The sequence below is a fragment of the Epinephelus lanceolatus genome, chromosome 14 (genome assembly GCF_041903045.1).
Source record: "Epinephelus lanceolatus isolate andai-2023 chromosome 14, ASM4190304v1, whole genome shotgun sequence".
Classification (NCBI taxonomy): Eukaryota; Metazoa; Chordata; class Actinopteri; order Perciformes; family Serranidae; genus Epinephelus; species Epinephelus lanceolatus.
The window spans coordinates 31243174-31269743 of NC_135747.1; the positions used below are offsets into that span (position 1 = coordinate 31243174).

The 26570-nt window shown below is 40.8% G+C and overlaps 1 protein-coding gene across 3 annotated transcripts in view; it reads left to right on the top strand.

Moving 5' to 3' along the window:
* Positions 1 to 25775, top strand: part of klf12b (Kruppel like factor 12b) — a 64729-nt gene extending 38954 nt beyond the window's left edge. For all 3 annotated transcript variants that reach the window (XM_033617681.2, XM_033617683.2, XM_033617684.2), the window contains exons 4-6: positions 1570 to 1705; positions 14716 to 14873; positions 21275 to 25775. In XM_033617681.2, coding sequence (XP_033473572.1) covers positions 1570 to 1705; positions 14716 to 14873; positions 21275 to 21456 — 476 coding nt within the window. In that variant the 3' untranslated portion in view covers positions 21457 to 25775. The remainder of the gene's footprint in view (positions 1 to 1569; positions 1706 to 14715; positions 14874 to 21274) is intronic.
* Positions 25776 to 26570: the final 795 nt, after the last annotated feature.

The following is a 26570-nucleotide window of genomic DNA, read 5'->3' on the forward strand; positions in this document are numbered from 1 at the left end:
TATCTGCAATTTCCCCTCTCACGTGGCACTGTTGTTTGGTGGCTGGAGAAATGATTTGTTGCCTTTAGGAGTCTCTATCTGAAGCCCACAGCCCCAGTATGAAGTTTAATGTGAGGGTCAAGAGCCCAGATTTACCTTGTTTGACTCTGTACAAACCAATCATATGCAGTGATGCAAGTCTCATTCTGAAGCTTTCAACATAGATACAAAAACACTCAGGCACACACACATACACACTTCCACTCACCCACACGCACTCACACAAACACACACATTCACACACACAGGTTGGCCATCCTCTTTAAGAGAGGGCGGGTACCCTTCCTTTCACTGCTGTCTCCCTGTCTCCGGCAGGAGGTTGCCATGGAAACAGGGCTTGACTGGAAACAACAGGAGAGAAAGAAAGAAATCCGGTGCTCTGCCCACCTCTCCACCACTCCTCCTTTGTGTCCCTCGCTCAAAATACCCCTTTCCAACACACGATGCATTTCGAACTAATTACAGGTTTTCCATAGGGTAGGCGAGCTGGTGACCACTCTGCATGTCTTAGTCTACAAAAACAGTTAGAAACCTTTAAAGCTAAAGCTCCAGCAGAGTTACAGCATTATTTCTGTGTGTGCCCCCCCTCCCCACCATCCAGTAATAACACCATGTCCGCTCCTAACTCTAGACCCTTATTATGGGCCATTATGGCCACAGTCTCGGCTGAGAGGGCAGAGGAGGTGACGTCCTGATAGCTTTTATAAAAGCACCAGGAGTACAGTAACTGGGGATGCTGCAGTTGAAAATGTATCACTGTGTTTGCGACGATTGCATCTTCAGAAATGAGAATAGCTATTAGATATTGTAAATCTCAGCCATGCAGTTTCCAAGTTGTGCATCCTTCTACATCTTTTCTAAATCACTGTACAACTCAATCAGGTTTAATCTGGTGGATTTGCAGCTACTTTCCTTTGACAAGTAGTCTCCGACAGGTTTTTATTTTTTCTGACGTTCATCTCTTGAGTTATCCAGGATGTGCGCAGCCGGTTTTCATGGAGACAGAGAGGACAGAATGGCTGCAGGCTCTGGCAATATATCCAATCAGTTGTCCAGGGGAGAAGTTGTCACAACTTGTGGAATAGACGTTACTTTGTCATGCAGCTCAAGAGACAGAGACCCCTGCGCTCGCTGGCTCCGAGGCTCAGAGGATCATGGTTAATCACATGCTGGCCAGTCAAATGTTGCGCGGGTTTTTCTTGGTTACTGTGCAAAGAGAAGAATCAAAGACGAGACAAAGCTAGTCTGCTAATTATCAGGATGTTCTGTGAAAAGAATGCAGCAGTGAACGGGTGGATTTAGACTTTTGTGTTGTCCTCGGGCCTTTTATGTGGAAGTTTGTCATTATCATGAATATGATTCTCTGTCAGCTGCACATGTAGAGGAGCAGAGTGCTCAGCAGAGTGGCACTCATGCATGCACACATACTTTTAACTTGGACATGTTAAGTATTCACACACACTCAACACACACACACACTCAATAACAAATGTACCCACTGACTCCCGTGTCTGTGTCCCGTCCTCGCAGCACACACAGACCCCAACGGCCTGTCGCCAAGGCAGATCAAGAGTGACAGCGATGACGACGACCTGCCAAACGTGACCTTGGATAGCGTTAATGAGACTGGCTCCACTGCGCTGTCTATAGCCCGCGCCGTACAAGAGTGAGTATCATGATCTGTGCACATGTGTGTGTGTGGAAGTGTTGAGTCTCTATACTGACTTTTTCTCCTCTACTGACCTCAACAACTCTAAAAAAAATCCTTGTATCTCTGTCTTTAGATTCTATTTCTGTTCCGTCCTGTCACAGGAAGATGTTTGGGAAGTACAGTCTTGATCCAAACACTCTTTACTGTTGGCTGCAGTTATATTCGGTGATATGGGAGATTCAGTTTAGCCCACTGCTACAGTACAGTATTCTTAGTGTTGGAGAAAGACATTTTTTTCTCAAACTAACTTTCCTTCACATTATTACGTATTCAAATAGCAAAGAGATACATCATAATGTACCTGTTTATTTAAACAACTGCTTTATAGCACATTAAAGTAGCATAACATCTTTATGCAACATTGATACAGCAGCACACCACTATTTGCTATGTGAAGATATAATGGAGTAATGGCGTCCTGAACAGTGAATGAAGTCATGCTACCTCTGTGTGTGTTCCCATCAGAGCGTCTCTGTTTATTGTTGGTAAGCCTGTCCAGATGTATGTACATGTTGTTTAAGTGTGTATCCTACTGGGTAACTCATCACTGCCACTTTGTATCGTGCTCTCGAGACTGCGGCTTGGGCGGCATAATTCTGACACAGTTAACCTAACGTTATCGAAGCACTGAGTTGGTCCCTGTCATTCTGCTGTTGTTACCATGGTTACAGCTTGCCTGTATGCCATCATTACACATGTGGCACCTTGTAAATGACCACTGATCTATATAGGTTCACACAGGTTGATTGTTATAACACACACGTCACACAAAGACACGCACATTACACAATGTGTTACTAATGACGCGTGTCACATTCTCATCTGAACAAACTCTTCTTGAACTGTTACTGCTGTTAAATAAATGATTTAGGTAATCTAATGCTCATGGTGTATTTGGAGTTATCTTAGAGGAAGAGGATAGTATCCACCATTGATGGCTTCAGCGATGTCCTCTTCTGTTTGATCAGTCTTCCTGCAACGCTTAAAGCAGGATTTATACTTCTGTGTCGAATCGACACCATAATCTATGCTGTAGCCTGACATGCACCTCCCCAGTAATGTATCTACACGTCATGGCGACGCAGATTTTTGTAAGCTGAAACCATTTCCCTCAGTGGAAACAAGCTTTTATTTACTTTAATTTCACAGATAAGACACAATAAATTGTGAAGACAATAAAGCCTCCACAAAATAGCTTTTTAAGTCCTGTGTGTGATTTATCCTGGCTTCATATGAGCAGAGGAAATCTCCGCTGTCGTTATATTTGTTTGGGAAAAGTGTTTAGTATAAGACAGTTGTTTGTCAGTGAATCTTGTGAGTTGTATGGAGCCAAATTGTGTGATGTTACCTTTGTTAAATATTGCTGTTGTCCCTGGTTTTATACGAGTAGATGAAACATCCACTAACTGCTAAGCTAATTTATACATATATTTATATATATCATTGATGACATTGTTTCACGTATTTCATCAGAAACTTACATGAATATATACCACCTTGAATAACCTATGTGTTGCATTTATGTGTTGTCACATAAATAACAAACCCCAGCAATGAACAAGACAGAGAGAGTTCCTTATAGGCTGAGCACGACCTGATGTAAATATCCATCTGCACCTGGCCCGACCTGTGGAGTCCCATCAGGCTCAGGTCAGGTATCTACACTCTACTGCACTCATACAGTGTTTATGGCTGATATCAGAAAGGCGTTGTCGCCAAGCTACCGCTGTTAGCTCTGTCAGCACTGTTACAGTTGTTTAGCACTGTTAATGGAGTTAGCACTGTTAGCTGCTATGTACTGGCTCAGCCACTTTAATGTTGAGAACCATGTCCAGCTAAAATTCACATAGAGCCCCTTTAATAAACACAGATCTCTATTAGGGGCTTTTATTTTGAAAAGCTAGTCCTCTGCAGTGTTCCATTGTAGGCTGCCAATAGTCACTCTTTCCCTTGCCATTAGCCATTCTTATATCAATTTAGTGAGGTTTTGGGTCTCAAACTATTAAGAAAATGTAAATGTCAAATTTAAAAGAGTGACATTTATTAGTTTAACAGCATGAAAGTTTGATAAAGTTTGTATGAAGCACACAAATTGAACAAGTACAGAGGACATTAAGAGCTCTGACATGGCATTACAGAGTTCAGAGTACAAAGGTTTAAAATGTTTTCCCTGACACTGCTCATTGTTAGTCACCCTGGATGAGAGCATCATTTACATATGAACCCAGTGCTGAACCAATTATTGTGCATCTCTCTGCGCTTTTTGTAACCGCTCTTCCACATTTGGATGTATATGCGTGGGCGTGCATCTATATGGCTGAATGCATATGGCTCAGACATACTTTATGCCCAGACATCACAACTCCTGTGGTGCCAGTCCATCTGTGTTGAATGTAAAGACTTCCCTCTCCAGTGGATGACGGCTTACAGTATTCTGATCAGAAACAGGAAATCAGACACGGGGAAACATTTGGCTCGGCAGTGCCCTCCTCCCCTGCCGCCCATAAACACAGAACAGTCATAACCAGCAGCCTGGCCAGACTCAAGTTAATGCCCGTAGGACTTTTATTTAGACTAACTGTAAGGAAAGTATTCCAGGACTCTGTGAGAATCCTGCTAATGATGTAGGAACATTAACAAGGCTGAGGCTGACGGTCGCCCGACCCCAACTGGCTATGTTTTGGTGGTTTCAGTCCAGCTCACGGGGTTGTGTACAAGACATTGTATTGTTTGTTTATGCACTGTTGGCTGTGTGAACATCTACAGTAATGAAACTAAATGAGTTATTGTGGTGGCACTGTGCGGCGCATTGTGGTAAAGGCTCGTTCTCTTGCTGTGCTTGTTCAGTGGTACAAGTAGAGGCTGCCATGTTTCTGGGAAGACACACACACACACACACACACACACACACACACACACACAGAGACTCACTGGAGGACTCAGGTTTCAATGCAGGTTATTGAAAGGGACAGGCATGCCCCTGAGTGCCACACGTGGGCACCGGGTGGTCAGAGGAGAACAGAGGTTGGCAGGACCCAACCTTTCACTGCCCAAGCTTTCACTATGGAGAGAAATCACCAGCCAGGCTTAGCAATGCCCTGCCAGGGCCTGCCCACACACTCACTTCTCTGTGTGCAAAGTGCAGTCTGTGCTGTGTGGAAACTGTGCTCCTGTGTGTACGTGACTGTGTGTGTGAAAAAGTATGCGTGCACGTCTGTAAGTATTAATCCTCCGGTGTTTGTGTGTGTGTGTGTGTGTGTGTGTGTGTTTTGTACTGTATGCATGCACGTGTTTTCTGCACAGTGGACAGAACAGCTGGTTCCAGAAGGAGGTCAGCCATTGTCAACAGGAACACAGACTTGCATGTTTGTCTGTGAAAAACAAAGCAGTCTGTAGTCTTCTTGAGTTACACGCCGGTTTGGCCACATAGAGGAAGAATGTGCATTCTGTATTGACACAACACATGCGCTCTGTGGACATCTGCAGCGCAACAGAAGCCGACAGGCACTTCTTTTTTGAAACATATCGGCCCATTGTGTCACTGTGTTTCTCCTCTTTTCATTTTGACGTGCGCACCGTGAGCGGGCAAAGATTTGCTTTATGTAATTTAGTATCCACATTTACAAAAGCAGTCATCCAGAGAGCATCAGAGAAGAGGAGTGTAAGGGCGGAGGATGGGAGTGCCTGCAGCTTCCAATCCAGGTATCCATATATAAATAAATGAGTGAAAGGAGAGAGTGAGATAGAGAGAGTGTGTGTGTGTGTGTGTGTGTGTGTGTGTGTGTGTGTGTGTGTGTGTGTGTGTGTGTGTGTCATGTGCTTCTTGGGCAGCCTCCTCCATATTCATGCGTTTCCCTGGGGACGGGTGGATAGGCTATTGTGGGAGAGCGCGAGTGAAAGAGAGGAAGACAGTCAGAGAGAGAGAGAGGAGATAGGTGTGTGTGTGTGTGTGTGTGTGTGTGTGTGTGTGTGTGTGTTGGGGTTTAAGGGCTTGTGTTGGATGGGTTGTCTCTGCTGAAGTCTGGCTGGTCCCCAAGGACCTGGGGGCCATGAAGCAGAGCAGGTGGAGGGAGGGGAGGCAAGGGGTAGTATCTTCGGACAGGTACAGGAATGCCCAGTGGGCAGTCTGCCAATGCACACACACACACACACACACACACACACACACACACTCCCTTTCCTGTTTTCTCGATAAATCCACTATTACTGCAGGTCTGTTTAAAAACCGTGTAGCTCTGCTGCTGTGTTCAAACGCTCTGTTGTTATGACCTTGTTTCCTATGAGAAGTTAGAAAAATATGTATTGTGTTTGCATTGTGGGAAACCCCTGTTGCAGGTGACACACACACGCACACACTCCCTCACTCTCTCTCTTTCTCTCGGTCTTGCTGCCGTTTACTCGTGGAGAGCAGACGGGGGGCAAAAGAGAGGGAAACAAAGGAACTATAACAGAGGTCAGCTCTGTTTGAAATCGTTCTCAGCTGTACTTCCTATTTTTTCCTCGGCTGCTTTGGGAGACACAAACAGACACATTCACACAGCCATGATGATGCTGCGGTGACACAGGGTTCAAGGCAGTTTGAGTTTGCCCCTGGGCTCACATGAGAAAATACAACGAATCGATTCTCACAAAACAGCTATGACACATATAGCCAGAGCTGTGCTATAAAAGACATAAAGATTTATTGTTTATGTGAAAAAAATGCAGCCTGCTCACAAGTTTTTTTGACAGATATTTAGTCTCAATAACTGGGAAAGTTACTCAGCTGAGCGCTTGATAAAAGGCATAACCTTTCCATATTATGATTATACGTACGTAACAGTACATTTAACTTTTTAAAGGGACAGTTCCCCCAAAAATCAAATATATATATTTTCCCTCTTACCCGTAGTGCTATATATCAGTGTCGATTGTTTTGGTGTGAGTTGCTGAGTGTTGGAGATATCAGCTGTAGAGATGTCTGCCGTCTCTCCGATATAATGGAACTAGATGGCACTCAGCTTGTGGTGCTCAAAGTGCCAAAAAAATACATTTGAAAAACTCAACAGCAATGTCTCTTTCCAGAAATCATGACCTGTTTACTCAAGATAATCCACAGACCTTGTTGTGCGCAGTTTCATTTAGGAACTATTTGCTTTCTACCAAACTACACCCACCAACCACATCACCGCACAGAAGGAAGTGTGCATCTACTCATGGACAAGAGGCTTGTGCTGATGTAAACATTAATTGCTTCCTCCTCATCTTAGTTGTGAGGACCCTGACATACCAAGCCAACGGCTGGCTGTAGGTCAGTATTAGGCAGCTGGTGAGCATCTGTTGCCCTAGTTTCTGCGGTGTGTCCCGCACCGTTAGAACCTGTCGGCCCTTGTCATCTTCTTTTTTTCAGTGGATTCAGCATGTTAAATTGGCATCAGAGAGGGCAGAGCCTGTAGGTTGATGAAATCACTCTGACTGGCTCTTCAGCTCAGTGCAAGAGAAGAGCAATGGAAGTGAGGAAAGTAAACAAATATGTTAAGAGGATGTGCGATTAAAAAAAAACCCTGTTATATTAGGTAAGCTTTTTTTTAGCCATTGAAGTCTAACAGGAAAGGTTTGTAATTGTTTTGTTATGGTTAGGTAGCACATATTAAATATCCTTTATTCTTTTAACATCAGGTTGTGATGTTAATGTACTAACTGGCTAACTAGTGTCTTGAATCCGTCCTGTGGCTCTTGCAGTTTCCCTGTTTTGAAAGACAAATACAGACTACAGTCGCTTGCTAATGTGAAAAGTTGTTTCCTCTCACACAAGCTTGCCATTGGCTGTAATCTTCGTGGTGTTCAAGCGCAACTTTCTGGCCGAAACACAGGCAACACGAGGCGTTGCAAGTCGGCCTTTGTCGCCACAAATTCTTTGATGTCAGTTTGATGTGTCTGGGCCTTTAAACATTAGCTAGCTCAGTGGTGCTAAGTGAGCTAGCAGTAGATGCACACTTCCTTCTAAGCAGTGATACAGTTGGTGGATGTAGTTCTGTAAAGGAAAATACATAAAACTGCTCACAACAAGGTCTGTGAATTACCTTGAATATCATTATTTCTGGAAAGAGAAATAGCTGTTGAGCTTTTCAAATTTTTTTTTTTTTTGTTTTTTGCACTTTGAGCACCACAAGCCGAGTGCCATCTAATTCCATTGTATCAGAGAGACGGCAGGCATCTCTACAGCCGATATCTCAAACACTTGGCAACTCACACCAAAACAATCTAGACTGATAAATAGCACTACAGGGTGATATGTCCCTTTTTAGTGGGAACCAGTCGATCTCTAGTTGCTTACTGTTTTTAATACACTAGTTGAACACAACTGCTCTGTTAGTAGCATCTTTAAGAGGTTAGGCTGAATAGACAAATGGTGGTGGTACTTCTTCAACCCACAGAGAAGCATGAAAATCCTTTAACTATGGTTACAACATGCCGAATGAGTTTTCTTTGCATGACCCAAACAACATGGGAAATATTAAATTAAATGCTTACACTTAGGGCTGCAACTAAACATTATTTTCACTGTTGAATAATATTCTCTTTTTGATCAATTATTTAGCCTAAGTATGTGAAATCATGAAAATGTCTACGACCGTTTCCAAGTGAAAAGTGATCAGAATCAGAATCAGAATCAGAAATACTTTATTGACCCGCAAGGGGAAATTGTAATTTGTTATAGTCGCTCCGATGTAATAACAGAGAATTATAAGAAGTAAGAATAAGAGTATGAAATAGAGGTATGTAAATATAAAGCAATAAAATGAAATAAAATAAAATGAAAATGAAATAAAATAAATTAAATTAAATGAGAATAAAATAAAATAGAAATGAAATAAAATAAAATAGAAATGAAAATGTACATTAAAATAAAACACTAGCACTTAAGATATGAAAATATTAAAAATAAAATATATATCATCACCATGCTGAGGCTGTAAGTGTGAAATTCAAATACCATATATAGACTAGAATGAATAGAATAAACAAGGATAGAATAAAAGTAAACATAAGAAATATGTACAGTTATGTGCATGATAAATTCATCATGTCTTCAGATGTTAAGTTTTGTCCAATCAATGACTGAAAACAGATTTCTAGTTTACAGTGGTTGCCTTCATTGTTCATAATCAAATGTTGTTGATTTTACTGTTTGCTGTGTCATATCCAGTTTTATTTCAGCTTCAATGCTTAAATTCAGTTTTCTTTCACTGAGTTCTGTTACTTTTCTGTCTCGGTCTAATTTCCTCACATGGATCATTAAAATGTCATCTAAGTGGATTTTGAAGTTTGAAGTACCGCTTACTTTTGTTTCGTCGACAAGCGCTTTTAACGTCTGTCTTTCTGTGAGGACAGAAGCTCACTAATTGGTAGCATGTCTCACAGTGGGAAGTTTCTGTGAGAACCCGAAATGGATTTAACCAGAAATCTGTCAGCGGGCCCTAGAAATGGAGCAGCGGCGACAACAGAATTATCACCAGTAGAGGCGAAACAGTTGTTGCACGTTCAGTGAGTTAATTTCTGATGAATAATGAGTCGTCGTTCGTTCTTTGTTTTAGAACCTGTTGTACTCAGAACTTCCTAAATTATATCATAATCATGGAGTCACTTCATGGATGAAGTCAGAATGTAAACATCCGCCTCGTCTGCTGGGTTTCTGAGCTCAGAGTGTTTCCACTGTAAATCCTTCCTCTCTCACACACACACGCGCACACACAGGCCCACAGTAGGGGAGACCTGGGATAGTTGTAACACTTTTAATTTCTCTAAGCAGAAACGAGCTACGAATTACCTGATTCTCTGCATATGCTTTGTTTTTACTTCATTTATTTTTTTAATAGACCCTTTTAGGGCCGACGTCACAGTGATGTCATTTTATTAGCAGGAGGCAAAACACGACTCTCCACCACAAGGCTGTAGGCTACATAAATGTCGTCTTGTTGTGTTATTGGGAGCCAGAATAGAAGAGTCATGGCTCAAAATTTTATCACATACCAGCCGCCACTGCCCGTCAACAAACACAAAGAAAGCTATGGTTAAATGCGATAAGACGAAAGGACTGGACGTAGGCGATCATCAAAAGTAACGTTATGTGTATTAATTGTTATCATGTCCACCTCATCAGAAAATTAGGGAGGTATTAAAAGGAATATTGGATTTCTCCATAACACTAACTTTTTAGCGCGTTAGCTAACGTTAGCTTCGATATAGCAAAACAAACTGGGGGAAACCGTACAAGTGTCGTCCTCCTTTGTAAGATTGGCATAGTGATCAAACGCAAAGCTTCCTGTGACATCATCCATCCACTGAGTGAGAGCATACAGGTCAGCCAGTCTGATCCTGTTGGTCATTGTTTACAAGTTGTTTACATTGTTTTCAAGTAACACTCGCGGTCCTGGAGAGTGAGTGACCTGACATGGTGTGTTCGTAAATTCAGTCCGATGCTCTAAACTGAAATGAGAGCCCTGTTGGTTGAAGAAAGGGAGCGTTATATTTCTACATGAATTAACAAACGGTTAAGTTAATCACGCATTCAGACAGAGCTCTAAATTTACAAACGGCCCAGTTTGTGGTAGAGTGCACTCCAGTACTCGGAATTTCTGAACGCGCCACTTGCATCATCTTCCTCCATTGTCTAAAACAAGCCAACAGAACTTGCTAGCTAGCGTTAGCTAATGTCTGTGGAGAATTGTTTTGCCTCCAGCTAAGCCCCGCCCACCAGAAACATCATACTGTTTACTAACAGTAAAAGGGTCTACAGCGTTGCCTGCTTTGTAGATGACTTCATCAAACTTAAATCAAGTTTATTATGTGTTTATGTAGATATCTTTTATGCAAGCTGCTAATGCTAATGTTTTAGCTGTTAGCTGTAAGGTTAGCTAGTTGGTGGCTACAAGAGTTTGGGTTAATTTTAACAACATGTAAAAAATGTAACAACCTATGTCAAGCAAAATATTACACACACACACACACACACACACACACACACACACACACACATACCGTTTACATTAAAAAGGCATTTAAATGTTTAATAAAAAGCTATAAATGTCCTAAGTTTTTGACAAAATCCTTAGGGTACAGCTAATCATGAGTATGTGGTGAATTGTAACATTTTGTTCCTTGTGTTTGAGACTTGCGTATTTTCTGTTTGTGTTACGAAGATAACAGCAACATCATTCAAAAGTCCAGTGTGTAGGATTTAGGGGGATACATTGGCGGAAATGGAATATAATATAATAAATGTGTTTTCTTTAGTGTATAATCACCTGAAAATAAGAATCATAGTGTTTTGGTTAGCCTATAATGAGCTGTTTATACCTATGTAGGGAGCGGGTTCTCATCTGTGGAGATAGCCATGTTTCTACAATTGCCCAGAATGGACAAACCAAACACTGGCTCTTGATAGAGCTAGTCGCATTTTAGCATTGGCCACTGTAGTTTGAATCCCCTCCGCGAGGAATGCGTCAGAGAAACAGATTTTTTTAATGTGAAACTGCTTTATTCAGTGTTTTTACCAGTTTTAATCACCTTGGGTCTCATTTATAAACACGACGTATGCACGAAACAAGGCGTGAAAGAGGCGTACGCCACTTCCCACGGTAAAGTTGTGATCTATAAAAACAGACTCGATGGGAGAATCTTTGACCCATGCTTACGAACATTTTGGAGACAGAAAAATTGGTGACACAGGTGGTGAGGTGGAAACCTATACTACGCATTGTTTTATAAATGAGACTCCTGGTCTGTTTGTGCTGGAGAGGAGGAGACCTCTGGATAATTCGGCTCCCATTAAAAACCTCCTGAACAATGAGCACTGAAGGAATTCTAATCCTGAGAAGTTTAAGCTGGTTGCAATCTGCAATCCTCATCACTGGATAACACAAAATACTCCTGAATCTTACACACTGGATCTTTAATAGCAGACACATGTAACTAGGTTGTATCACATTGTGAATGCACAGCCTTAAAAGAGCTCCGAGATACAGACAGAAATGTCAGAAATGTTTCAACTATCCTCGACCTCCCCCACCTCAGATTCTCAATGTTAGAATAATAGATGGCTTGGTGATGTCATCAATCATTTCTGATTAAAACTCATTGTTTTCCTTTAGCTTTATGAACACACTTTTTTCCTAATGTTCAGATTCGACACTACGTTGCAGTGCGATATTTTCTGAACTTAGACACACGCCGTAGAGACAGAGAGAGAAATGTGAGGGGAGTCGGAGTCCACTTCATATCTGACCCGTGTGCTCATTTCCTGTACAGCTTCAGATTGGCAGTACGCCAAGAGCAACAGGTGATCAGCATGTATGTGTGTTTTTCTGTATTTCCGTGTATTTGTGCGGCCCGTGTGTGTGTGTGTCGATTGCATGTCTGAGTCTGCATTTGACAAATCGTGCTTCGGTGAAACACTGAGAGACAGGAAGTGGGTTGTGTGCGGTGGAGACAGTTCACTGGAGGGCCCGTCTGGCAGCCCCTGCTCCTCTTTCAAATCCCTCTGACACAGCCGAAGCTGCTCCTTTAGGACCTTTACCTGATTCTCAGTATCAGCGGCAGACACCGGGAGCTGAAAGGAAAGCAACTGCGCTCCATCACTGCTGACATATCCCACAAATCACCCCTCCCTTAGTAAACAGAGATGTTCTTGTTTTCTGTTTGTATCTCTCTCTCTTCCTCGCCCCTTTGTCGTGCAAGTGCAGCAGTCATGTGTTTATGTCTGTGTTGAAGGTGCTCGCTGCTAAGCGTGGGACATGAACTACTGACCATCTACCACAACCCTACCCTCTCTTTCTTCCTGAATTTCTTTGTATGTGTGCAGCCTCATATTCAGAGAAGTGATGCGTGAGCACATTTAAGATTTACCACAGATAGGATACAAACACTCAAACACTGAGAAGTCTCGCTTGCAAAAGCACACACACACACACACACACACACACACACACACACACTCTGCTACAGGGCTTCAAAGTTGGAAGTGACAAATTATATAATCAACAGTGATATTGACGAGGTAATGGAGAGGAAATGTCACGCCAAAATGTATTGATGACAGAAATAACTCAGGAGTCATTAACCTCATTGAACAACATTGAGAAATAAAAGTCCTTTATCCCTCCACCTGTGATTGATGAAAGTGGAGGAGCAAGAAGAATACCAGCTTTCTTACCTCATCTACTGCCTTACTGTGACTGTGCTGCGGTGCTGCACTGCCACCTGCTGGTAAACCCATAGCTCCACCACAGCCTTTGGTTGTTTTAACTGGGTACCTTTCAAATGCAGGACGAGGCCAGTGTCGGCCCTCGGCATAGGCAGTATAGGTGAATGCTAAGGGTGCCATCATCTATATCTGCTATTTCTTTCTTACTATTACTACTATTATTCTGACATATTACATCAAGCCACAACAACATAACTGTATAGCAAAGCCTACTAAACACGACACTTAACCTGCTCTCTAGGGGAGATGGGCGAGATATCCAACGTCACGTGAACCCTAGAAAACATGATGTATGTTATCACGTCAAAACGACAAAAGCTCCCTGGTACCCACTCAGCTATTACTACACTACTGAGACGAGTGTTTATCGTCACCTCTAAGCAGCCTGTAGCCACAAGAAACAGCTCACAGAGGTTGCATTGATTTACATTGTGAAGCGTTTTCAGTAAAAATGAGCACTGGGCAAAGTAAATTTCAACGCTCTCATGATGTGTTCAATGTAATCTTGTAAAATATCGTTTTGGTGTTTGAAGGAGAAACTTGTTGATGTTCTCACAGCTCTATAAAGAAGATTTTAGAGAGGGAATGATGATGTATCATATATAGTAAAAAGGACGTTTTTCATGTGAAAGGTTGTTTCATTAATGTGTATTATTGAATTTGTTCTCATTCAAAGGTAGTTTTTGTAAGTAATGTGCAGTACTTTGACTGTTGACATATATTTTTGAGTTTCTATCTTGAGTAATAATCTAAACCTTAAGTTGTTTTACGCCCTTTAAAAGAAGAAAGCTGTGCAATCCCCCTGTGAATCTTTGGCACAGGTGTAGGTTTCTTTTCATCATTTCTTGGGGGCTCATATGAAATGGGGAGTTTGGGGTCCTCCACCAGAAAATTTTGAGCATCTAAAACTTAATTTCTTGCACTCTGGTGACTTGTTATGCACCAATTTGTGTCTGTTATGCATCCGTTTATGTTGTAAACGTCTTTAATTTTGTCGAAATAAAAGTTCTGAGCCACTTCCACTGTCCCCTCATCCCCCACAAATCCACTCCTATGAGCTTTGGCGACCCCTAGTGGGCGTTAGGACCCCCAGGATGGAAACCAGTGTAATACAGCACAGTTTAGTACAGTGTAATACATTAATTTCACATACATTCTCAGGATTGACTCTCACCAGAACAACCATTGTCTCCCAACGACAAAACTCTGTCACCCATAACACAATGACCTACAAAAACTGGTAGCATTACAATATGTTTCACTGTTGTCTGTATTATCAGTGTTTTTATTCAATAAACCAAGATGGCACCTCTTCACTGCATGGGTTGTGCTACCTTGTGATATGTTTCAGTAGCATTCATATTCCTAAACTACTGTAAATAGCCATTTTAAAATGAAACTGCTAACTAAACTTCACAAAGACACAAAATTGTATTTCTTGTTTTCCGAGCTGTTTCATCACATCCACAATTACACTGTATTGCAGCTGTGTGCAACACCTGTGCATTGTAGTGTGTGAGAATCGTGTGCTTCAACAGCACATTCAAAAATCAATGTTTTTTTTGTATATGCAGACTGTTTTGAGGATGTTTTATGTTGTCATGTTTTCAGACTGAATACACCACATACCCAAAACCTGCTCAGAATTAGACTGATGATATCAAAGTCACGGTCACAGTCTAATAATGCTTTCATGTTGGTTCTTTTTCTCCCGTTGCAGTTCCATGTCCCCGTTCAGCATCGACAGCATACGGCGCCCCCGGAGGTCAGAGTCACCAGATTCCAAAAAGAGAAGAATCCACAGATGTGACTTTGAGGGCTGCAATAAGGTGTACACCAAAAGCTCCCATTTAAAAGCACACCGGAGGACGCATACAGGTCAGCAGGTCTCACTGTGAACACTCAGATCCTGTGATTTGATTTTATTATGTTGTCGACTCAAGCCATCCGACAGTAACCACATTTATGTTTCCGGAAAGTCACACTCCTTGTTTGTAATAGCCAGTGCCATGGGCTCGTAAATATGTAACTCAGGTAATATTGTGCTGAGGTTGCACTGAAAACAGAGTCTGACTGTCACTTTGAAGAAGGGATAAAGTCAAATTTTAATCTGGAACAGGTCAAAGGTCAAAGCCAAATCAAGACGTGACCAGAGCAATTTGAAAAAGAATTTATTCTAAATAAATAATTAGAAATTAAAAGTAGCATAATGGTAGATGTAAACCTGCTGTACTGGTTTCAATTGGATCAAACCTTAATAAATTAGTATATTTTTATGTAGCTTGAGTGGAAGAATAAGCTCAGTCATGGGAAATAAGCCAGACTTGAATCCAAATAGACACACGTTCAAGTCCAAGATATTCACAAAGTTTGTTTAAAGCTGGACTCAAAACTGAAACGAAATGATAGTGGAAAAACATGTTAAAGTTCCAGGACTTACTAAACACCTTTATCCCTTTTCCTGTTTGTCATTTGCTTCAACTCAGACTTGCACAAAGGAACATTTTGATGCCATGTTAGGAAGCCAAAATTGTCTGTCACATGAGTTTATTTGTAAGGAGTACAAAGTAAAATGACACCCACCACTTCTTGGATCATCATGACTAATGGTCAGTCAAAAAAGGGAACAACCTTTTGGTGCATTTTCTTTTAAGTCTGTATCTATAATGCATCATACACTGTGGCATAAGGAAGTTACGACAGGCCCTGTTGCACGTTATTGTGCATGTATTGTCTTGACACAAACAGGGGCTTGACATCGGACAATATCAACATACGTACATATTACCCAGAAATTAGCATTGCATATCTGACAAAGATATCAGAGACAGGAGAAAATCAATCATTTAAGTGAATAGTTTTTATAGTATATTCACTAATTTTATAGCTTATATAGAAAAAGCACATAATTTTGTTTTAGATAGCTCCTGACTATTTAAAACCTTAAAGGGATAGTGCACCCAAAAATGACAATTCAGTCATTATCTACTCACCCATATGCTGAGGGAGGCTCAGGTGAAGTTTTAGAGTCCTCACATCACTTGCGGAGATCCAAGGGGAGAGGGGGTAGCAACACAACTCCACCTAATGGAGGCTGACGGTGCCCCAGATTCAAACGTCCAAAAACACAGAATTGAAACCACAAAATATCTCCATACTGCTCGTCCGTAGTGATCCAAGTGTCCTGAAGCCCCAACACACATGTGAGTGGGGTGCACAGAGAGGCAGTTAGAGCTACAGGCTACAATGAGGCTAAAAACAGAGTTTAAATTACGTTTTTCCAAACAACTTTTTATGTCGGGGCTTCAGGACACTTGGATCACTACGGACTAGTCTCGCTCACCAGACCTTCCTCAAGAAAAGAAAGGTCTGGCTGGGTCGAGTCTCACTTTAAGATTGGAAGAAAAAAAGCCCCGGCTGCTTGTATTTCTTTCAACCAATCACAATCGTTCTGGGCGGTGCCACAGCAACGGTGCGCTTGCAAAAATATTGCCGGGGGGAAACAGGTTTTGGTGTAACACGCCCACAAAAATATTGCCTACAGGACGCAAACCATTGCAGAAAAATGGCTACATCCCCGCAAGATCAAACACCGCAAAAGTCAGTAAAGGATATGTTGAAAACTGCAACCGGAGGTGGTAGGGTGGGTGGCTCGTTCCGCCCGATGAGAGGCTGATCTATGCAGCGAAATTCCGCCCACTCAGACTATTATGGACGAGCAGTGTGGAGATATTTTGTGGTTTCAATTACGTGTTTTTGGACGTTTGAATCTGGGGCACCGTCAGCCTCCATTAGGTGGAGTTATGCTGCTACCCACTCTCCCCTGGGTTCTCCACAAGTGTTATGAGGACTCTAAAACTTCACCTGAGCCTCCCTCGGCATATGGGTGAGTAGATAATGGCTGAATTTTCATTTTTGGGTGCACTATCCCTTTAAAGCAGATGGGTTTGCCATTTTGAGGCCATAAATAGCAAATTGTAAATTAGTAATATTCTTTTATTTCATAATTTATCTTTGAATGCAGGTATATATCCAAGGTAGCAGTCTGAATCACTTGCAAGGGCCCGCTCTCTCTACGGGCCCCAATGCAAGACCACTGCCTGTACTGTCTTTATTTACGCACCTGATTATATAAACCTACACTTCATAATGCATTAAAACACATGTAACACTCTATGAACTCATATATCAACCATCTTAATACATTATATATGGTCTCCTAGCCACTTACTCAACATCATTCAGGCTTTTTGTCACCATAATGGAAGGATGCTGTGGTTATGACTGCCATAAGGCCTTCCTGATGGCTCACTGTCTGCTTTAAATAAGGTGTACAGTGATACATACAGTAGCAGACACATTTAAAGGGGAAGTTGACACATTCTCGGTCATGTTATAAATAACATCGGAAAACAAAACAAGCATAGATGTGGGTCAATTACACAACTTCCTGTCAACCTCCATCATGTATCACACTTTATATAGACAAGAGGAACACACATTCGTGAAGACGTGTTGATGTGTCACATGTTGATGGTCTTTGTAACTGTGTCACTGGTGTAGCTGACAGGATGTAAAACAGCATTTGTCTGAAGTCAGGAACCTTCAGATTTGATGTGTTTTTCTTTTGTTTGCACGAAACAAAAAGGAGGAAAGAATGTTGGGATTTCTTCAGACAGCACACACCTGTCGTCTAGCATCATCAACAGTTGCAGTTAGTGCTGCTGTCGTGCCAAATTATATAATTACACAGAGTCTAACTTTATAATAGATGACTTAAAAAACAACAGTTAAAAAAAGAAACAGAAAGACAAACGTCCACTTGGACTCAACGATGAACTGATTAGAATTTAGTGGTCAAAAGTCAAAGGTCACACCAACATGTTTTTGCCCTTAACTCTAGAATTCAGACAGTAATCATGACAAAATTTCACACAAATGTCTAAATGATAAAGTGATGACATTTTATATCCAGTAGGTCAAAGATCAACTTCACTGTGACATCATAATATTCAGCAAAAACACTTTTATGACCCTTACACAGTGCCATAACTCATGAACAGACGGAGAGACATTTGGTCAGATACTAAATTGCTGACACTAATCTTGAAACTCTTGAATCTTGCTGACTGTATAGATCTTCTGTGCGGCCGGGGTGAAGTGTGTGACACATCCAAGTTTTAGAATTTGTTGTTACATATAAGTCTGTACACACAAGGATATAAACTGTAACTGCAGCTTGACTGGATCAAGACTGGAACAAGTTGAAGATCTATTGAGAGCATCCTAAAACTTGCTTGAGTTGTCTCACCCATCAGAGCGAACTTAAACTCAGCCTTTGTTGTAATGATGTGATAAGTGCAGAAGTAGCAAATCGATCTGCACCATAACTGTGTTACTATGCAATGATAATGTACCATTAGCTTTAATTGTTCACTGTGATGGATCACACACCTCAAGCAAGTTTCAAGAGTCTGCAAATTGATTTTCCTGCCATATTTGTGTATTCTTTACTTCACTATAACTTTAAAGTAAAGAGTTTTAGCTTCTAACTTGCAAAGTATGGATGTAAGTTAGGAGCTAAAACTTGCAGAAAGCACCAAAACTCGAGCCTTCATGAGCAACAGATAGTGATTTTTTCTACAAACAACAATGATTTTTGATTTTATAAAATATTATGATCATACACTATCTTATGATTGTTTAAAAATATTATAAAAGGCTTTCAGCTGTTCTTTCAATACATTATAGGCAGAAGGTTATCAACTTTGAGGACACAAATTGACATTTATAACGAATCAAGACTAAAGTAGCCAGTATGTGACTTGGACTCAGGGGTCGCGTTAACCAGATATTCTCGGTCATTGACCGGTTTTTTACAACAATGACCGGAAAATGTGAAGGCCGTCGGTCATTTTGACCGGTTGCAATTACCACCCTTGCCCACTTGGTGGCGGAGTGCACAGCCAGTGGCTGCCATTTTCACACTGCAGACAAAAAGTCATTCATCTGCTTCATGTAGCGTTGTTGACATAATGTCCTGGACACACCGGACGCGTTAGTGACGCGTTAGTGCCGTCCGGTGTGTCCAGGGCGAAGCCTAATGGCACGGGTGTGTGGATGTCTGTTCATCTTTTCGTTCATGTCCTTATTAATGCACACTTTATAACTTGCTTGTTGGATTTATTAAAAACGAACGAATGAAAACTAAATGTCTTTGAATATCTTTATTGTCATTTAAAAACGAAAATTAAAATGACCAGTAAAAATAGATTATGACGGGATTTTTATGACCCTGTCGGTCAAAATGACCGGCGACGAAAAAGTCTAGCGCAACGTCTGCTTGGACTTGAGTCACAAATTTGATGACTTTAGACTTAACAGACTCAAAAATGACTAGCATGTTGGCTGATTCCAATTGTTCATTTTAAAGCCAATATCGGCTGGTACCGATGATGTGCCGATATTATTGTGCATCCCTACTTGAGACTTACTTATGACTCACAAAACAATAGACCCGTTTCCAACAAACACTTTCGTTATGGTACCTTTGGAACCAACAGTAACCCTTCAGACATGGTACCTAGACCCTAGTGTTTCCACTGCAAACAGTACCCTTAAATGTGGGCGGGGTTGTTGTCACTCATTGCTCCATCCAGCACTCACTGTATTTCCTCATTACTGGGGACACAGATGGAAGTCTGCACCTCGTTTATCATCCACAGACGAGGCTGCATGCCAACATTTTCTGAACAAAATACAACAGGCTGCAGTGAGAGTCTCTCTCCATGGGATATTTAAAAATAGTGGGTTTGTGCGTTTAGTTCTTATGGAAGCATATTGCATTCACTTGACAAATAAAAAAAAAATCTGTTTTATTGAGTAATTTTTTTTTTTTTTTTTCTGTTTTTCGGTGTAATTTTGTTTCTGTTTTTCTGAGTATTTTTTTCTGAGTTAAGAGAGCAATAGAACAACAGATGCTTTCATTCCTTTGTTGAGAGATCGATATAATGGAAGCAAACATGACCTGCTTGTTTAGTTTAATCCAGTGTTACTTTGTTTTGGGTTTGAGACACTGGGAGATACTCTTGTCTTTAAGTCATATAGATGGTGTTATCATTAGTTTGTCGACTTTACGCAGGCACCTTAAGACTTTGCAGTTGTTCAGACGAAAAGCCCATTCAGATCTGCTGGACATTGCAGTGTTTCTCCAGAATCAGTTGGACACATAACCCAAAACAAAGTAACACTGGATTAAACTAAACAAGCGGGTCATGTTTGCTTCCATTATATCAAGCTCTCAAGAAAGGAATGAAGGCGTCTGTTGTTCTATTGCTCTCTTAACTCAGAAAAAAATATTCAGAAAATCAGAAAAAAATTACACCGAAAAAAACAAACAAAAAAAAAAAAACACGAAAAACAGAAACAAAATTACCACGGAAAACAGAAAAAAAATTACACCGAAAAACAGAAAAAATATTACACCAAAAAACAGAAAAATAAAAAAATTACTCCGAAAAACAGAAAAAATTACTCAGTAAAACAGATTTTTTTTTATTTGTCAAGTGAATGCAATACGCTTCCGTAAGTTCTTCACCAGTAAGCTCAGTGGTTTAGTGTTGCCGGAGCCCACAGGAGCTATGGTCCACGATGTGTTTTTATTTCTCTAAGTGATGATTAGAATATATGCAGTTCACATAACCTTGTCAAAATTAATATATATGAACGCTTGAAGATCCACTCATTACTTAAAGTGTATGTCATATAAAGACGGAGGTAATGGTCAAAGTTGCCACAGAAACTTAAGGTGTGTTGATTGATTCGTGTCGTCACCTCATGCATTGAGTGACATTACAAGTAAACGTTCCTTCTTAAAAGTCACCAGCAGTCGGGCCAGTGAATTAAGTTATTTTTCTCCCCAGCTGCTGCAAGAGGCAGCAAAACATCCTTTCATTTCTTAGTTACAGTTTACTAGTAAAACTCTCCACAGTATGAACAGTGGTTACATGAGCCTCAAACCAGCCACAACTCAGCCCTGAGCAGAGTGACCGTCCTCTATTGACCAATCAGGCTGCAGTGGTCACAGCTCCACCTTTTAGTACCAGATCTGTGTGCTAGGTACCCCAACAGAGGGGGGACCAAAAATGGGGACAGTACAGAACGGTTCCATTGGTACCATCCACAACTTTTCACAGCTATTGACCTGACCCCACCTCTGGTACCGAACATGTGATCTACAGCCACTGACCGTGCCCTCTGTTTCCTGTCTTCCTCTCCAGGGGAAAAGCCATACAAATGCACCTGGGACGGCTGCACGTGGAAGTTCGCCCGCTCCGACGAGCTGACGAGGCATTACAGAAAACACACGGGGGTGAAGCCCTTCAAGTGTGCAGACTGTGACCGCAGCTTCTCCAGATCTGACCACTTGGCCCTGCACCGACGGAGACACATGCTGGTGTGAATCAGACGGAGAGAATAGAGATACAGAGAGAACGAGAGAGAGAGTGATCAATGAAACAAGACACACACAAACACAGGCAGCCGGGGGAGCGGGATCTCCCTGTGAATGTTTTTCAGCTGGCCTGGACGCAAACACACACACACACACACACACACACACACAGACGCACTCACACACACACGTGCACACACACACACACACACACACACACACACACACACACACACTCTCATCCATCACAAGGAGAGAAGATGAAGAGGAGCACAAACAGGGTCACTTCTGGATCCTCTTTGGGCTGGAAGGAAAAGACGGCAGGATCTGTTATTGTCATTGTTTGGAGTCTAATAGGGAACTGTCTTTCACAGCACTGTTTGTAAATGTTTCACTTTGATTTTTAAAGATGAACTCGCACTCTTTATTTGGACAAAAAAAATATATATAATGCAATCGCAACAGTCTCTTTTTTTGGTATCTTTCTTTTCATTATTGTTCAAATGGCTGCTTTTCCAGCACTCATAATGTGAAAGACCCCATTGTGTGGAATGGATTTCCTGTGGGAGCAGACACAAGTTAGGAGCTGAACTCAATCACAGGAATGCACTTGGGCCTAGTTGGAGTTACAGGCAGTATTGTTGCGCCGTGGCTCCCTGTGAGTCCGATTTGTGACCAGCAGAGGACGCCGTTTCACCACGGATGGATTCCTCTGCCTGCTGGAGCCTGCTGTTAAATCCGAGGCATACCGCGTAGAAGTCGAACGAGGACTGGACTTTCACCTGTCTCACAGCCAGCAAACGGTAAATAACAAACAGCCACAAGTTGAATGGATCAACCTCATCAACACTGACAGATATTCAATGGAAACTGGACATACATATCATCACACCAGCAAATAAAAACACACCGTTTATGACCCGCTCACAGGGCCGGACAACCCCAGATCTCATCAGTGCTATTCTTTATGTTGAGCCTCTTGAAAGCATTTCTTTAAAAAAAAAAATCTTTGGTGGAATTTGTGCTGTGATTAGCAATCAGTAAAGTGCAATCTTAAAGGATAAATATACTTTCAGTATGTTTTGTTTATTGAATCTTGCTTTTTTTTTTTTAAATGCCTGCTTATTGCTTATGTTTGACTCAGAAAAATACAACCCCTCATGTACAGTGAACTTTGAAACAATCAGAGGAGATTTCCAGTATGTGAAGAAAAAAAAATAGAGGCACCTTACAGACTCACGCTTTCATTCTGTCCTTATCAATCTGTTTTTCTTTTCTTTTTTTTTTTGGTTATTCAGCTCTGTTTTCTCAGCTGGGTTTTGATGGTGAAAGAAACCTGCGTTGTGGTTTTTTGCACAGCCGCACTTGACCATAAGCTGAAACTGACATCAGCTGCAGTGTTACAGGGATAGTGTGCTACCTGATGTACAATACAGAAGAGCAATACGTACTGAACAAAGTGATGGGAAGGAACGCTAGCCTTCTCTTTGTTCTGTTTGCTGATGTCAATATCGGAGGAGAAGTTTTCCAGCCTGGGGGCCGACTCCTCGCACTGTACCACGACTCCCTCTTGTTTGATTGGTTCGTAGCTCCAGCACAAGGCTCTAATCTGATGTGTCTCAGTTAGTGAGTTACTCTGAATCATTTTATTTTGTTTGTCTCAAGTACAGAAAGTCACTTGAAATGTTCTCAGCTCAGACCAGATATATGTTGTCTGATTTACCTGAGATTTGGCTATGGAAATACTGAAAAGTGGAAGAATCACATATGCCCGGGGGGACGCAGAGGGCATGACCCCTCAATATTTCAAACATTTGGACTTCTATTGTGATAAAATTTAAGATATTTGCACCATAAATTGATGCAGAAAAGGAACAAATTTGTGTGGAAAACTACCTGAATTGTCAACTTGTCGCGCTCCAAATTCGGTGGAGTGGGCAGATTCATAGCTCTGGACCCAGGCAAGAAAATTAAAGGGATAGTCCAGATTTTTTGAAGTGGGGTTCTATGAGATACTTATCCATAGTCAGTGTATTACATTCAGTAGATGTCGGTCGGCACTCTCCCAGTTTGGAGAGGCAGGCAGGAGTACTGCCACAGAAGCTAACAATGCACTGCTGTGGATGGGGTCCGCAACAAAACGTATTTCCGCCACCTAAAAAAATAGATAAAAGCTTAAGTATACGCTATATTCAGAATATTTTCACCACTTTACCTCACCACAGATGGCCCTTTCTGACGTGGAAGCTGTTAACGGCTTCAGTTCCCCATCTATTATTAATGCCACCAGACTCCATTGAGAAAAACAGTAATTTAAAATCGCTGAACATGGAAACTGCTGGTCTACAGCTGCCTCAGTCAGACAATTTGTTGTGTTATTGTGTGACTGTGGGAAATCTGAAGTAACCCTTTTAAATGCCGAAGTCACTCAATAACACAAACTAACTAACTGATGGAGGCAGCAGTAGATCAGCAGCTCCTGTGTTCAGCGATGTAAAATTACTGTTTTTTTCAATGGAGTCTGGCTTTGAAGAGATTGATACACAGCTTCAGTTCGCCGTCAGAAATGCCAAGTCTGACTGCAAAATAAAGTGGTAAAAATATACTAAATATAACATACAATTAAACTGTTATTATTTTAGGTGGATAAGGTTTTTTCTGCTGCCACCATTTTCAGCAGTACGCTGCTTAGCTTCTGTGCCATTAATCCTGTCTGCTTCTCCAAACTGGGGGCATGCTGACCGACATGTACTGTCTGTAACACACTGACCATGGCTAAGCACCTCTACAGCTCCAATTCAAAAGATCCAAACTATCCCTTTAAGCATGTGATGCTTAAAATTTTCTGGCAGAGGACCAACATACCCCCCATTCCAAATGTGTCCCCCAGTATTGATACAAAACCTATGCCCATGTGTATGCATACATACAAAGCACATATTATATATGTACAAAAAGAAAACATTTTAGATGCAGTTACTGGCAGAGATATCGTCTGAACATCGCTTAACCTTAATCAGGAAATGTAATTAAAATGTACGTTTTTATAGTCATAATAACGGACATTTTTGCAAGTGTTTCCAACGCTCTTCATGCCGTGTTAGACGTGCAGACATAAACTCAGAGCATCAGGCCATCCCATATTATTTGATAGTGCTGCTAAATGCATTTACTGGACCGAAGCCAGTAAAAAGAAATGGCAACCTTTTTGATAGCAGCACCTTGAAAACCACACACACACATATACCCGCACACATCCTCCCTTTCAGCAAAGTAGCCAAATCCAGGAAGTCATTTCCACACATGCACCCAACGTATGTGACACCCCTTTGATTTTGTAACGGAGAATGGTAATGTACGTCATCATTATTTATGTATATTCTTTGCGCACATGTCATTATGCCCAGTTGTATTATCATTTTTGGCAAAAAGCATATCAGCACCTTGTTTGTTTATTAGTATGATTTTCAAAATTATTTTATTTCAGATGTCAATTTATAAACAAATAATCATCATCCTATTTTATCCTCCATATAATGTATAAGAACATTTTATTATTGAGGGGCACTTCATCTTTGCATATAACTCTTTTTCTTCTGTACAAAGGATCTTTTGAAATGTTGTAATATATGTGATAGTGAAGATAAAACTTATTACAAAGTTCTACAGCCTGTATATACATTGGAAAAATAGGGCTTTTGATTAGTAGATGCAGGAAATACATTTATACATGTAAAGTCTTTTTTCAGAGACTGTAATTTATCTAATTTGATATACAGTGAAATGGGGCTAATGGTATCCATCATGTAAATTATCATATGTGACGTTCTAGGACAGTTTCTTTGGTTTGTGGTTTAAATAAGTTCACGATCAAATCATTTTGATTCCCAAGGCTGAACCAGTGTTTGCTATAATTAACAAATTATTTATATACATTGACCGTATTAAGGTACTCGATTCCCTGTGTTGCTATTTTGCTATACCCGGACAAGAAATTATATCGATCAAGCACATATCAATGACAAGTGTACTCTCGTATTCAGTAATGTTGCATGCCTTAATACACCAGTTTTTGCTCAATTCAATTAGACTTGAATACGGTGTCTCCACAGGACAGGGTGTATTATATTTCCCGTCAGCATCTCTCTCCTCATTTTAAAGCATAATTTTGTAACGGTAACCAGGGTCAAAGTTATGCAATAATAATGAATAGTGCCTCATATTGCAAACTTGTAATATCAACTGCTCTGTGCAGAGTTTGGATTTCAACACGTGTGCTCAAATTAATAAACATCCATAAATTTTGAAAGGAAAAAAAAAAATAAAAAGCACAGACGACATTATGCAAGTTGGACCTTTAATGTTTCTTTTCGCACTGAGCCTTATGCCATTGTGTCAAACACAGCATCCTCCCATAACACTTTCCCAGGCTGTTTATAGCTCGCGTTATTACTTTGCTCGCAATAAGTCACTTCCTCTCGATGTTTCAGCTTCATCACATGAATTCAACACAGAAGATAATGAGGAATCTTGTGGCTGGCATTCCGGCTGTAGAGCGACGCCTTTTGTTAATGAATACTGATCTTACACTTCTCTCTATCAGTTGGATATCTATTTTTACTTTCTGTGTAACATCTGCTTTTGATTTCCTGGTTTTTGAAAATTTTTAAGTAGTGAAAGCCAATTGTTTCGAGTTTGCTGATATTACGTACAGTAATCGTTGTTCCTGTATTTATGTAAAGTGAGTGTAGTGTAAATATATTCAGATCTTTTCATTCTTACCGTTTGAGAAAAAAAAAATTGTGATATTGCTCAGCATCGCTTCAAAAGGGAGATTCTGCTCATGGAATTCCACATCTGTAAAAGAAAAATTTTTAATCCTGGTATTTTTCAAAAATTCAAGAACAGGTGTCCTTTTTCTTTCTTTCTTTCTTTTTTTTCTGTTACGCTTTTCTTTTTCTTCCAAGAGTTGTTTAAGTATCCAGTCAGTGTTTTGCCTTTTTCTCTGTATTTTTCATATGGATGGAGCTGTGAAATTAAAATAAGTTCAAACATATACATGTATATTAATATGAATGGAGGCATGAAGGTTAATAAAGTTGCATTTTGTATGTAACACACTG